Consider the following 13,391-nt stretch of genomic DNA (forward strand, 5'->3'; position numbering starts at 1 on the left):
CGGTCCAGCGCGCGGGCGCAAACGGACTTTTGTTCATTTTCTGTCCACTTTCGACCCATCCTGGGCCCAACTTTGCGCCGCTTTTGGGGGTGAAAAAGCCAGCGCGCGGACGGGTGGGATGCGTGCAGGTGTCCTCCCCTGGCCCGCCCGTCGGTGGCACAAAGCAACCCCCAACCCCCCCCCCCCCCCCCCCGCGCCCCATTTGGCGACATCCCCCCCCCCAAACCATCCCATGTCCCGCCCCCCATCCTCCCCCGTCCATGGCTGACGCCCCGCCGAATTCCGGCGGCCTGGCCGTCGATCCGCCCGTAAAGGTGAAGAAGAAGAAGGCCAAGGATCCAAGGAAGTCGTGGTCGGAATGCACGCTGGAGGAGCTCGCCAAGATGGATGCGGAATCGGCAAAGAGGGGGAACCGGAGGGCGGTCGTCAAGGGCAAGACCGCCGCGGCCAAGTTCGCCGCCGAGCGCGATGTGGTGGAGGCCGCACGGCGCAAGGCAGAGGTCGACGAGAAGGAGGCCATCGTCAACAAAGCGCACGCCCTCCTAATGCTTGGCCTTTGCCGTCCGGCGGGTTTCTCGGGTGCGTCCGTCGGCCCGGCGAGCACAGGCTCGTCGGTCGCCAGGCCTCAGCACTGCTTGTCGCCGACGTCGCGGACCACGCCTATGTCACCCGGCTTTCCCCCGCCAAGGCACGATGGCCAGACCCGTTTTTCAGGCTCGCCGGACGTTGGCGTGATCGCGCGTCCACCCTGCGCCCCTCGGCTGTCATCAACCTCAACGTCACGCCAGGGTCCAGCAGCGGCGGCCAGCCGTCCGTCGAGATGCAAATAAAGCAAGCACAACCACCGTTTATGGGCACCATACCGTCGCCCCGCGTCCTGTTCGACGAAATGGCAACACCAACGCCAACGGTCGACGACCCCTTCTACAACCAGTTCATGGAGCAAGTGATCTACGAGGGTGGGCATGGTGTTGCTTACGATCCCGACGAGACCCAAAGTCAGGATGGGCGTGCCCAGTAGGCTGCGGATGAAGAGGCCCACAACCATGGTGAGTCGTGGCATGAAGACGATGACATTTATCGCGAAGGTGATGGTGATGAAGAAGATGACATTGATATTGATATTTCGGGTGAGCCATTGTTCATCGACGAGCTCATCCAAAGAGCGAAAGCACAAAAGAGGAAGAAGAGCATTCGCACGGGTTCATATTCACAAAATGAGGACAAGTTGATTTGCCAATGTTGGATGGAGATTAGCCAAGATCCGAGGAACGACGCGCAACAAAAGGGCCTTGTTTTTTGGATGAGAGTGCACAAAACATTCCATGAAAGAAAGATGTTTGAGCCCTACCAAATTACGAGCAACCGTGGCATCACCTCGATTCAAAAGAGGTGGTTGTTCATCTAACAAGAGTGCAACAAGTATTGTGCCGCACTTGAGAGCATTGAAGCACGACCCGTGAGTGGTCTCGGCATTGGGGACTTGGTATGCTCTCCTCATCCAAGTTCTTTCGTTGCTACAGTCATGAGACTTCGACCTTGTATATGTTTGCATGTTCATTTGTTGTTGATCATGTGGTGTAGGCATTTCAATCTTTGGAAGCATTCAAGGCCTGACACAATGACAAGCCATTCACTCTTACGCATTGTTGGACGCTCATCAACAATTGCCCAAAGTTCAAAGATCAATACCGTGAACTTCAAAGGAAGAGAGGCAAGAAGGTGGCCGCGTTTGCTGGAGGTGGAGATGGTGAGGCGTTGAAGAGGCCGAGGGGCAAGACCAACTTCAAGGTGGACAACATACATGATGCGTCATTCATGGCCTTGCATGAGACTTTGCACGGCATGATGTCTCAAAAGGATGTGAGGGACGAGAAAAAATGACAAAGCAAGGACGAGCAAATGAAGCAATACCTAGAGCTTCAAAGGAAGAAGCTTTAGATGGAGGAGGCGGCCAAGAAGAGGAAGATCGACATGGAGGGGCGTCTCGGCAAAGGCAGCTCGACATCGAGGCTGCCAATGTCACGGCCAGGCAGAAACAGCTTGACATCGAGGCCACCAATGCCGCAACCAAAGCAAAGGAGGTGGCCATTGCGATCATGAGTGTGGACTTGACCAAGATGAGCGAGAAGACGAGGAGCTGGTTCGAGGCCAGGCATAAGGGGATGTTCGACGCCCACGGCCTGAACTAGGTCGTCTGATCGGTCGTGGTCGTTCTTTTTTGGTGGCTGGCATGGGCGCCGGACGCTAGGCCGCTGGCTGTGTGCCGGCGAGAAACACATTCATTTTGGAGGCTGGCTGTGTTGCTGGCCGCTGGCTGTGTTGCCGCCCACAAAACTATTCATTTTGTAGGCTGGCTCTGTTGCCGGCCGCTGGCTGTGTTGCCAGCAAGGACATGTAAGCTGCTGGCTGTGTTGCCGGTGAGGACATGTAGGCCGCTGGCTCTGTTGACGACATGAACTAGGGCCACTGGCCTGAACTAGGGCGTGGTATTTCGAAAATTGGCGTTTGAAAATGGAGACGGACGGGATGGGGTCAAAGGATGCGTCTGCACGCTGGGCGCACGGTCACCGAATCCCAAAAAAGGCCCGAACACAACCCATTACTCTATCCAAACAGAAAAAATCCAAGCAAAACGAAGTTCGTTTGGGGTCATGTGTTGGAGTTGGCCTTATGATGTGACGGCACATTTAGGCGCAACGTACACGGATGGGTAGAAAGGAGCTGCCGCAACCATATCGATCCATACGGGTCCGCACGCAAATCAGGAAGCTACGGTTGTCAGTCGTCACCCACGCGCGCCAAATATAATATACCTCATCATATCTATCTATCTGTCCGTCGACGACCAACCCACGCAGGCCACTTGGGTTTGCAAAAGCAAAGCTATCTAGCGTACATGTATGTACGCGCTGGTCGATCCTACGAAGAAAATGCCCTTTCCAGATTCCAAAAGTTATCCAGGCATATGCTGAGACCAACCAATCGAAATTGCCAAAAATATGTACTTCTTCCTTTCGGGTTAAACGGACTAACTTAAAGATAAGAAGTATTGTATTTGCAAGGCTCACTCTCTTGAAACCTGTAAATATAGCTATGTCCATTTTAAAATCTGTCAAATTTTTGTTTTCAATGTAGACTCAACCGATGCATTAAGGAGTGAGAGGGTCATTCATGCAGCACTAATATGTTCTTTGGCACTTAGTTAGGTCCTTCTTGGTTGATGTGATTTACAAGATGAGCCCAATAAACCAAAAATGAGGGAGTATTATAATGGCCAGCTAGGCTTCAGTCGAGAAAATCTCGTCCATGATGTGCCGTTGGTTCTACATCACATGAGGGAAAAAAAACAAAAGAGAAATATTTAGGCCCGTGATTAGAAAAAAACTAGTCAATTTTCACATTTTACGTGTTAGTTTTGTGATCTTGTGACAATATTTTACTCCTTACCTGGTATCCTACGATGACATCTTTATGTCGTATTCATGTGTCAAGATGTATGGATAATGTGCAAGCTAATTAATTAGCGGACAACTCAGATCCATATTCTCTAGAGCGTATATCGAATATGATAGATGAGCAATGTGATGTACCTAGCAACACTTGTTCGGCAAAATTGACACCATTTCATAAAATTTGATGAAACTCAAGGTAATTTTGACATAATTGAGTACACGTCCAAGTTGTCTACACGGTCAGTTACCCTGCCCTGCTTACAAGATCTTGTTTTCCAGTTCACGGAGAAAGAAATAAAATGGGATGAGACCAGTTACACTATCACACCTAAGTGGCGCAACGTGGAAGACATTTTAAAAGGTTGTTAAAATTGCCACTGCCACACACTAGGGGGTAAAAGGTGAAACTCACTAAAAACTAAGCAGAGTTTGATAAGACACCATGTCTTAGTTTGTTTTCATCAATATGTAACATTTTATGTGTCGCTGACATGCGGGTCGGACGCTTTTTTTTCGCGAAAAGGTCATAGGCATTTTTAACAAACACATCATCTTGTCAACTCATTATAAACTAAAATGTTCACCCGTAAAATAAAAACTAAAATGTGAAAGAAAGAAAAAAAATGGAATACGAATTTGGCTAGAGGCCAATATCGATGGATCGACGGGGACTTAAAAAGATGTCAAGCAATATCGTGTATTTCATATGCAACTGCAAATACCAATTTGGTCCTGATATCACTGTTCCTCTCCTCATACGAAAATAAAATAGAATGGCACCGCGTGCGATGTTCAAAAAACCTTTGTCTGCTTTTAGAAAACAGAAGTTTTTCTAGAAGAGCACGAGAGTAGTGGCAAAGTGGTAACAGTGCGTGTCAGGGCGATGGGAGCCGCGGCTGGTGCGAGCTGTTGCTCGTTGCTACGGAGCACTGTGGCAGTATGTACGTATGGCGGCTGCATCTGTCATCATTTGTTTCAGGGGGGATGCACCTGATCGGCCTGATCACTGCCGCGGCGGTGCGCCGCCCGTACGTGGCCCCGCGCTACTCTCATCCATGTGAACACCACGCGCCCACCTCGCGCGCCTGCTCCCTGCCCTCTCGCCCCGTCCCACCCAACCCAGCTTTCCTCCACCCACCATTGGACGTCACAGGCTCACAGCACAGACATGCCCGCTCTCGGACACGCCGTACCGGTGCAACTCTGATAATTTTGCTGCATGCTGCTGGCCGGCCCTGACGTGCACAATCAATCATTGGCATCCGGCACCTGTTGCCGCCTCATAGGGCCTGCCTCGTAACGGATCTGCAACCGGAACATGGGGTTGGTTTGGTTGGTTTCCCTTCTTGCGTTATGGCTCGTGCGCTTTCGCGAATCAGTACGTACGGCCGTGTGTCGTGCCCGTGCTAATCATCACAGAGTAAGTAAATATTGGAGCTACAGCAAATTATCATGACGGTACCACTGTATTCTAGCGATGGCGTGTATGTTGTGCCTACTTTTAGCACGTGCCGGTGTCTGTCATGTGGTTTTTTTTTTGTTTTTATCAAAGAGTGAAAGTATATCAATGACCAATGACCACGCATGACTAACACCAAATCACTTTCAGACATTCATCAGCAAACACATGATAGAATAATCCGAGACGCACCGTCGATCATCCAAGGACTAATCAATCACACGACGACGCACGGCACCGAGATTTTTTTACGAGGTTCATCAAAATTGCTACATCCTAATGGGCTGACTATGGACGCTCCTTCCCATGACATCGCACCCGGCCATCCGGGCGCCGGCACATGCTGCCTCCTACTGTGTGCTTGCACTATTATGTTGGCATTTGTTTACTCTCACATTATATAGAAGACCTAGGATAGAAGTGTTCTTTTAGGACACAACTTGTACTTTACCTAGGTACAGTATAACTCATTTTTTTGTAGAAAAGGAGGATATACCCTCGACCTCTTCATCTGGACGACGCATGTAGCCATTTTATTAATTATTCACAACGACCTTATAAAATAATACATTAGTAAGTCTGAAGCCACCATCTTGACAACACCTGTCGCTACCCCTATCCCCTTGATGAAGGGGTGCCGAATGTCGAGCCTAATACCAAACAGACATCGCATCGGAGCCTAACATCTAAAGACGGATGCCCTACCCCAACCACAATACTGGCACTAGGACACAAACCGGTCTGGCATAGTCTCAGAGGCCGACGCGACCATCTTCCACCGATCCATCTCCAGAACAGGTACTGACGCACCGACCTTGCCAGGCCTGCCGTCGACGCCACCACGGCGCCAGACAACGCCACCATCCTGCACGTATCCATCGACGCGTGCCCGTCGGCGAAACTCTGCAGCGCCATGCCGTCGGGATCCGTCATCGGCCTTGCGGTAGATGTAACACCGCTCCTCCTCTTGCCCCTCCAACCAGCTCCTACTCCAAAACAGTGCCCCCGCGAGGGAGAACGGCACCGAAGGCACCGTCATCGTCCAATCCGGTAGACCCAGATCTAGGATCCCTCGGAACATTCCTATCGAGTTGACGTGACCTGCAATGACGATGCCTCAAGAAGGAAACGACGTCAGAGACACAGTATAACTCATAGTCCAACTGTAACCTACATTGCACAATATATTCGACACAATTTCACCAACACACACAACCGTTAATACTACTAAACTCAAATTCTGCTATCAATAAAGTTTTTTTATTACTATTCACTACTCGACATTTGTAAAATGTATGGGCATAATTTGGACTTAATCTTTGTTACCATTGTAGATGTAACATGTGTTCAAACACTTTGATTCGTTGGTATGTTTTCATCACATTTTGCTCACCATATTCTGACTTAAAAAATGGTACAAGTTCTCAGGCAATGGCACGATACAACCTACAACAAACACACACACACACAGAGAGAGAGGGGGAGAGGGAGAGAATACATTAAAGTCCCCGATTTTTCAAGGAGGACCCCAAACAAATAATGAATATTGCAATCGGGTCCAAAACAACTCTCGCATGAATCCGTTCTTATCATCGACAGGGACGAGGACACTTGGGATGGTGAGACCTCCACATCACCACCTCTGGCATGCCATGAACTGATGATATCGACCAAATAAAGTCCTAATACATCATTTATACTCCATGTGAGTAAAAAGTTCAAAACAGTTATTATGTCCGATATCGACCATATATAGATCTTGAGACTATAAACTGATTAAACTCAATGGGCTCATGTATACTATCGAGCTATATAGGTTGTACGTGCCTTTCGACTTCATTGCACTAGTTAATTTAAGATTCAACTAGTTCCAAACTATATAAATACACGCACATAAAAACATAAATATAAAACGGTCTGTTGAAACGGTCCAACGATTGTCTGCTAAAATCCAGTACTAGCTGCCGACTTCATTGCAAATATCATATTAGTTGTTGCAGTGTAATTGGTTAACTACATGCCATACGCAGGCCAGGCCCTAGCATTAGGGAAGCGCTAGTACGAATGCGGTACGGTAGACATAATAACTATTTTGTCCGTTCCATAATATATTGCTTATAGAATTTTTAAAAAGTTAAATCTCACAAACTTTGAACAAGTTTTCGAGAAAAATGTTTACATTTGGAATGCCAAGCATATATCATTAGATTCATTATAAGAAGTAGTTCCATAATTTATATATTTGATATTGTAGATATATGAATAGTTTTCTCTATAAACTTGATCAAATTTTGCAAGGTTTGACTTAAAAAAATATACACACTACATTATGGAAACAGAGGGAGTATAATATTGAAATATAAATACTTTTACCGATATATAAATGAAGGCATAAACATGAAAATATGAAGGTGGAAACATCAAAATTGTAGTTTTACTTAGCAAATAAAGTCTTAATACACCATTTATACGTGATTATATGACGCAAATGATGATTACAAGAAACATGTATTCAACCATCCATATTAGTGTTGAATTATGTTCAACGAATCATATTATTATAGTCTATATAGATACATAGATGTATAGGGGCCTTATGTGAAATGGGTTGGATTGCCTACTGCATCAGCAACGCCCTCGCCGCACTCGTGACACTAGCACAACTCCACCTAGCGTGGGCGCTAGACGCCAGCTCGCTCCCACGAGCAGCTGACGAGCTCGGCCTTCTACGCGTGGTGTCCACCTATTCCTCTGTCCGCGACCCCAATAGTCAACTTGTGCCCCGGAGCCACCGGTCGAGCTCAGCCTTCTACGTGTGGCGTCCCGGGTTTGAATGTCCAGTTTATGTATGAATGACATACTTACAAGTTATATGTGTATAAGTGGCTGGCCCAAAAATAATTGTTGGAGCTTAAATAGTTTATCGTTAATTCTAACATATTATGATTAAATTATCTGATCAAAAGGATACCGGTTTACTATGGCCTTAACGACTAGGTAACAAAGAGGTTTTAGATATGCGCTGGAAACATAGTAAAAGTTACTATATTATCCGTCAACACATTACCTCCATAATTCATTTTAGAATTTACTAAAATGTTACTACAATCTAGCCTTTTGAGAGAACATTATTTTTAATAGTGTTCGACATAATGAATAACATAAAGGCCATACTTTCACCATGAATGGGTATCATGTTATGAGTATTGAAGGCAATATACACATCCATAACACTAACGATAAACGTTGCAATTGGATCAACCGTTGACCTTCTTTATGTTTTGTCGCTGATCATTATCGTCCTAACTAGTATTTTGGTGATCTAGGAATTCCATGTGCGCGCGGTGAATAGTCAAGTAAAAGATTGAAAAATATCAAATAGGGATCGGCAAAGGAACCGACGGATGTGGACATGCATAACTATCAATCTAAAACTTCCAAAAAAAAAATCCGCGGCACCATTGGCGTCACCGTTTACTATGAGAGACCTGCACACAACACACTGCACATAAGCGCCAAAAACCAAAATGGTCAGCAGCTAGCTCAGCTCACACATTTTGTTCATCCACTTGCACGCGTTACTAGGAGGAGTCAGGAGGAGATGCGTTACTTGGCGTTTGGCGTGCCACTACTTTTCTTCCTCCCAAACAAAGTTAAAATTAGAAGGCAACAGAAGGAAATGCAAGAATGGCACTCTGAATTTCTCACGCAACCACACCATACCACTGCGTGCGTAGCATGGCCAACGGGTTCATTCATCATCATCTTCATCGTCTTCTTCTTCCATGGATGCCATCAAATATCTAACAATTGACCCACACCAACACAAGCCCATGAGGCCTATATAAATATCTAACATTCAAAATGGGATTCTGTGTCTAAAATATAAATTTAAACAACACTAATATCGACGATGCAAATACTATAAATAAGTGAATAACACCAGCATGTATAAATAAAAAAACAGCAATATACATATCTATTATCTACTACACGCATAAAAAAATACACATACGTAAAAGATAGTATATCGAACAATAGAATGTACTTCCTCCATCTCATGATATAAGATCGTTTTGCCAACCAGCTAGCTTAGCTATACTACACTTACACTCACCTCTATATTGAGATGGATTCTACAGTTGCTGTTAAGTTGATCCAAGGCCGGGAAGAGGATAGATCAATCTACGCTTCTCTCATTAAGAAAATTAGGCATCTCTTGTCTCTTCGTGATTCTTGTATTACTCATGTTAACCGTACTCAGAATAATGTTAGTGATAGTTTAGCTAAGTTTGTTAGAGGTGAGGGCAGAATATGACTTGGCTAGGGTCTGGCCCTGAAGTTGCTTTGTCTTTAGCTTTTGATGATTGTAAGGATCTTGATTGAGTAATACAAGTTTTCACCCGGAAAAAAAAACTTAGCTATACTACACTTACACTCACCTCCAGCTCCTCTCCTCCTCCTATATAACACACGCACTTGCCTCTGCTGCTCTTCTACCAACCTCCTCCATTTCCACAGAGTCTTTGGCTAAGCTACTACTCTACCTAGCTAAGCATCTTCTTCATTTTTTCGGCGGTGACCGGATGGAAAGCTCGAGGAGCTGCCTCGTGGACGACGTGAGCAGCGGCTCGTCCACCGGCAATAAGGCGTCTCCGGTGCCGGCCGCGCCGGCGACCAAGCCGCTGCAACGCGTGGGCAGCGGAGCCAGCGCGGTCATGGACGCGCCGGAGCCCGGCGCGGAGGCGGACTCCGGCCGCGGCGGGCGGCTGCCGTCGTCCAAGTACAAGGGCGTGGTGCCGCAGCCCAACGGGCGCTGGGGCGCGCAGATCTACGAGCGCCACCAGCGCGTCTGGCTCGGCACGTTCACGGGGGAGGCCGAGGCGGCGCGCGCCTACGACGCAGCGGCGCAGCGCTTCCGCGGCCGGGACGCTGTCACCAACTTCCGCCCTCTCGCCGAGTCCGATCCGGACGACGCCGCCGAGCTCCGCTTCCTTGCCGCACTCTCCAAGGCCGAGGTTGTCGACATGCTGCGCAAGCACACCTACCCCGACGAGCTGGCTCAGCACAAGCGCGCCTACTTCGCCGCCGCTGCGGCTTCCTCCCATACATCGTCGTCGTTGCCTCCTGCCTCGTCACCTTCTTCGCCGGCTGCGCCCTCGCCTGCGGCGCGGCGCGAGCACCTGTTCGACAAGACGGTCACGCCCAGCGACGTGGGGAAGCTGAACCGGCTGGTAATCCCGAAGCAGCACGCCGAGAAACACTTCCCTCTGCAGCTCCCTGCAGCCGGCGCCGCCGTGCCCGGCGAGTGCAAGGGCGTGCTGCTCAACTTCGATGACGCGGCTGGCAAACTGTGGAGGTTCCGGTACTCGTACTGGAACAGCAGCCAGAGTTACGTGCTCACCAAGGGGTGGAGCCGTTTCGTCAAGGAGAAGGGCCTGCACGCCGGGGATGCCGTCGTGTTCTACCGCTCCGCCTCGGGCAACAACCAGCTCTTCATCGACTGCAAGCTCCGGTCCAAGACCACCACCACCACGACGGCCTTCGTCAACGTGGCGGCGGCCGCCCCGTCGCCGGCACCGGTGACGAGGACCGTGCGACTGTTCGGCGTCGACCTTCTCACGGCACCGGCGCCCGAGCACGAGGAGTACGGCATGGCCAAGACAAACAAGAGATCCATGGACGCCAGCGTAGAGGCGCCCACTCCGGCGCACGCGGTCTGGAAGAAGCGGTGCGTAGACTTCGCGCTGATCCCACAGTGCCCGAGGTCAAGAGATCAACTAGTAGGAGTACAAGCAGCAGAGAGTACATTTGCTCTATAGACTTGTCACCACTCGCCACGCAGTGCCCGGGGTCAAAAGATCAGCTGCAATCAGCAGTGCAAATACTCTTGACCGACTCACATAGTCACGTTCTGTTGATTTACCACTGGATCCTCTCCAAGATTAGAGATTTGAGTTTGGAGGAGAAGAGAGGAGAAGAGGGGAAGAGTACTCTGGAAGTTTTGGTCGGGAATAGCTCACACTCGATTCACTCTCCTGTATAGGATATTTACAGAGTTGCAACTTTACACATAAGACCTCTAGCTATCCTACTTTTGCAACACAAGGACCACCAACACTCCCCCTCAAGATGGGGCAAAGATGTCAATAAGCCCCATCTTGTTACAAATCCTCATAAATGATACAACATCTATTCCTTTTGTTAATACATCTGCAAGCTGATCTATAGACTTAATATAACTAATTTGGAATAACCCTTCATCTAATTTCTCTCGGATGAAGTGTCTATCTATCTCAATATGTTTAGTTCTATCATGATAAACTGGGTTATTCACTATGTTAATTGTGGCTTGATTATCACAATAAACCTGAATAGATGCATCAGTCCACAGCTGCAACTCGGTTAGTAAGGTTTTCAACCACATTAGTTCACACAAACCCGAGGCCATGGACCTAAATTCCGCTTTTGCTGTCGAGCGAGCCACGACACTCTGCTTCTTGCTTCTCCAACTAACCAGATTTCCTCCCACAAACATGCAGTAGCCCGAAGTTGAACATCTATCATCTAAGCATCCGGCCCAGTCCGCATCGGTGTAACCCTCTACCCTCAGATGTCCATGATTAGAGAACAAGATTCCTTTCCGAAGACAACTCTTTAAGTATCTTAGAATTCTATTCACAGCATCTAAGTGGCTAGTCCTTGGGTCATGCATATATCTGCTTACGACACTAACAGCATACACAATATCAGGTCTTGTATGTGATAGATAGATTAATCGCCCAACTAGCCTCTGGTATTGGTGCCTATCAACGGGATCACCACCATCTGCCATGATTTGATGATTCTGTTCTATTGGAGTAACTGCAGGTTTACATCCTAGCATCCCCGTCTCCTCAATTAAATCAAGCACATATTTTCTTTGTGAGAGATAAATACCTTTTGGGCCATATGCAACTTCAATGCCCAAGAAGTAGTGAAGATATCCCATGTCCTTGACTTCAAATGACTTTGCTAGCATCTTCTTCAAGTGAGATATCTCCACCTCATTGTTGCCTGTAATCACCATGTCATCTACATAAACAAGAAGAATCGTGATCTGATCACGCTGACATTTAAAGAACAGGGTATGATCTGCATTGCTTTGTCGATACCCCATGGAACATATTTCCTTCCAAAACCTTCCAAACCATTCCCTAGGAGACTGTTTCAGTCCGTAGAGGGATTTTCTTAACCGACACACTTTACCCTCTGTTTCCTGGCTACTAAAACCAGGAGGAATTTCCATATAAACCTCCTCTTGTAGATCTCCGTGAAGAAAAGCATTTTTAACATCCATCTGGAACAATTTCCACTTATGATTTGCAGCTATCGAGATTAAAGTCCTGACAGTACTCAATTTTGCTACTGGAGCAAACGTTTCATCATAATCCACCCCATAAGTTTGACTGTACCCTTTTGCTACTAGCCTAGCCTTATATCTTTCCACCTTACCGTTTGGAGCTTGCTTAATTGTAAATACCCATTTACAACCCACAACTTTCTTATCTCCAGGTAGATAAGTAAGCACCCATGTTTGGTTCTTATCAAGAGCCGCCATTTCCTCCAACATTGCTGCCCTCCATTCTGGATATTGCTTCGCTTCCTGCCAGTCACGTGGTATAGGTACAGCGGAATGCAAGGAAGCTATAAATGACTTATATAGGGGCCCGACAGAAGAGTATGAAACATAATTGGAGATATCATATGGGGCAAATTTAGAGGGCAATTTTCCAACAGTAGTGCGAGGTTGCTTTCTATGAGCAATATGAACATCTAAGTCATCATAAGTGAGAGGAGGTGTACCATCGCTTGTGGAGAATGGTAATGTAGTATGAGGTGAAGCTGATGGTTGTGAACTTGAATCATGCATGTCGGATTGAATTTTTGCTTCTGAATCATCCTCCCTTAAACTGATTTCCTCCCTTTGCACTTGTTCTTCCTCAGGTTTACGTCTTCGTGTATATAGCTGTAGATTTTGTTCTTCATTCGGCCTTGACCACCGTATAGCCTCAGTTGATGTATCTTGTTGCTCCCCTTGCATCTGCTCTTGCCCTCCTCTAAGATCAACATCTCTATCATCATTCCCGTCCTCAAGTGGTATTGCTCCAACCACCACTTGCTTTGATGGTGTAGAGTTGCTCTCTTCTCCTTTTTCTCCCCCTGCCTTGTTGCCCGGGTCTGAAACATCACTAGGAAACAGATCAGGAAATACATCAGTTAAATCTACAGGTTCTCCATAAAATGGTATGTGTTCCCTGAAGATTACATCCATGCTCATGAACATTCGCTTTTCTGATGGGCACCAACACTTATAGCCCTTCTGCTTCCCAGAATACCCCACAAATACACACTTCAAAGCCCTTGGATCTAACTTTCCAACAGATGGCCTGTAATCTTTCACAAAACACATACACCCGAACACCTTTGGCGGAACT

The 13,391-nt window shown here is 47.3% G+C and overlaps 1 protein-coding gene and 1 pseudogene across 1 annotated transcript; both read left to right on the forward strand.

Annotated features, from left to right (window-relative positions):
* Window positions 1-260: 260 nt before the first annotated feature.
* LOC123080860 (uncharacterized) lies at window positions 261-2,192 on the forward strand (annotated as a pseudogene).
* A 7,238-nt stretch (window positions 2,193-9,430) lies between these two features.
* On the forward strand, window positions 9,431-11,124 carry LOC123097570 (AP2/ERF and B3 domain-containing protein Os05g0549800). The gene has a single exon (XM_044519345.1). The coding sequence runs from the start codon at window positions 9,501-9,503 to the stop codon at window positions 10,734-10,736; it is 1,236 nt and encodes a 411-aa protein (XP_044375280.1). The 5' UTR covers window positions 9,431-9,500; the 3' UTR covers window positions 10,737-11,124.
* The last annotated feature ends 2,267 nt before the right edge of the window (window positions 11,125-13,391 follow it).

Source organism: Triticum aestivum, chromosome 1B, assembly GCF_018294505.1.
Source record: "Triticum aestivum cultivar Chinese Spring chromosome 1B, IWGSC CS RefSeq v2.1, whole genome shotgun sequence".
In the NCBI taxonomy this organism is placed as follows: Eukaryota; Viridiplantae; Streptophyta; class Magnoliopsida; order Poales; family Poaceae; genus Triticum; species Triticum aestivum.

Coding starts and splice junctions, on each gene's coding strand:
- LOC123097570 (XM_044519345.1), top strand. CDS start 9,501: ATGGAAAGCTCGAGGAGCTGCCTCGTGGACGACGTGAGCAGCGGCTCG.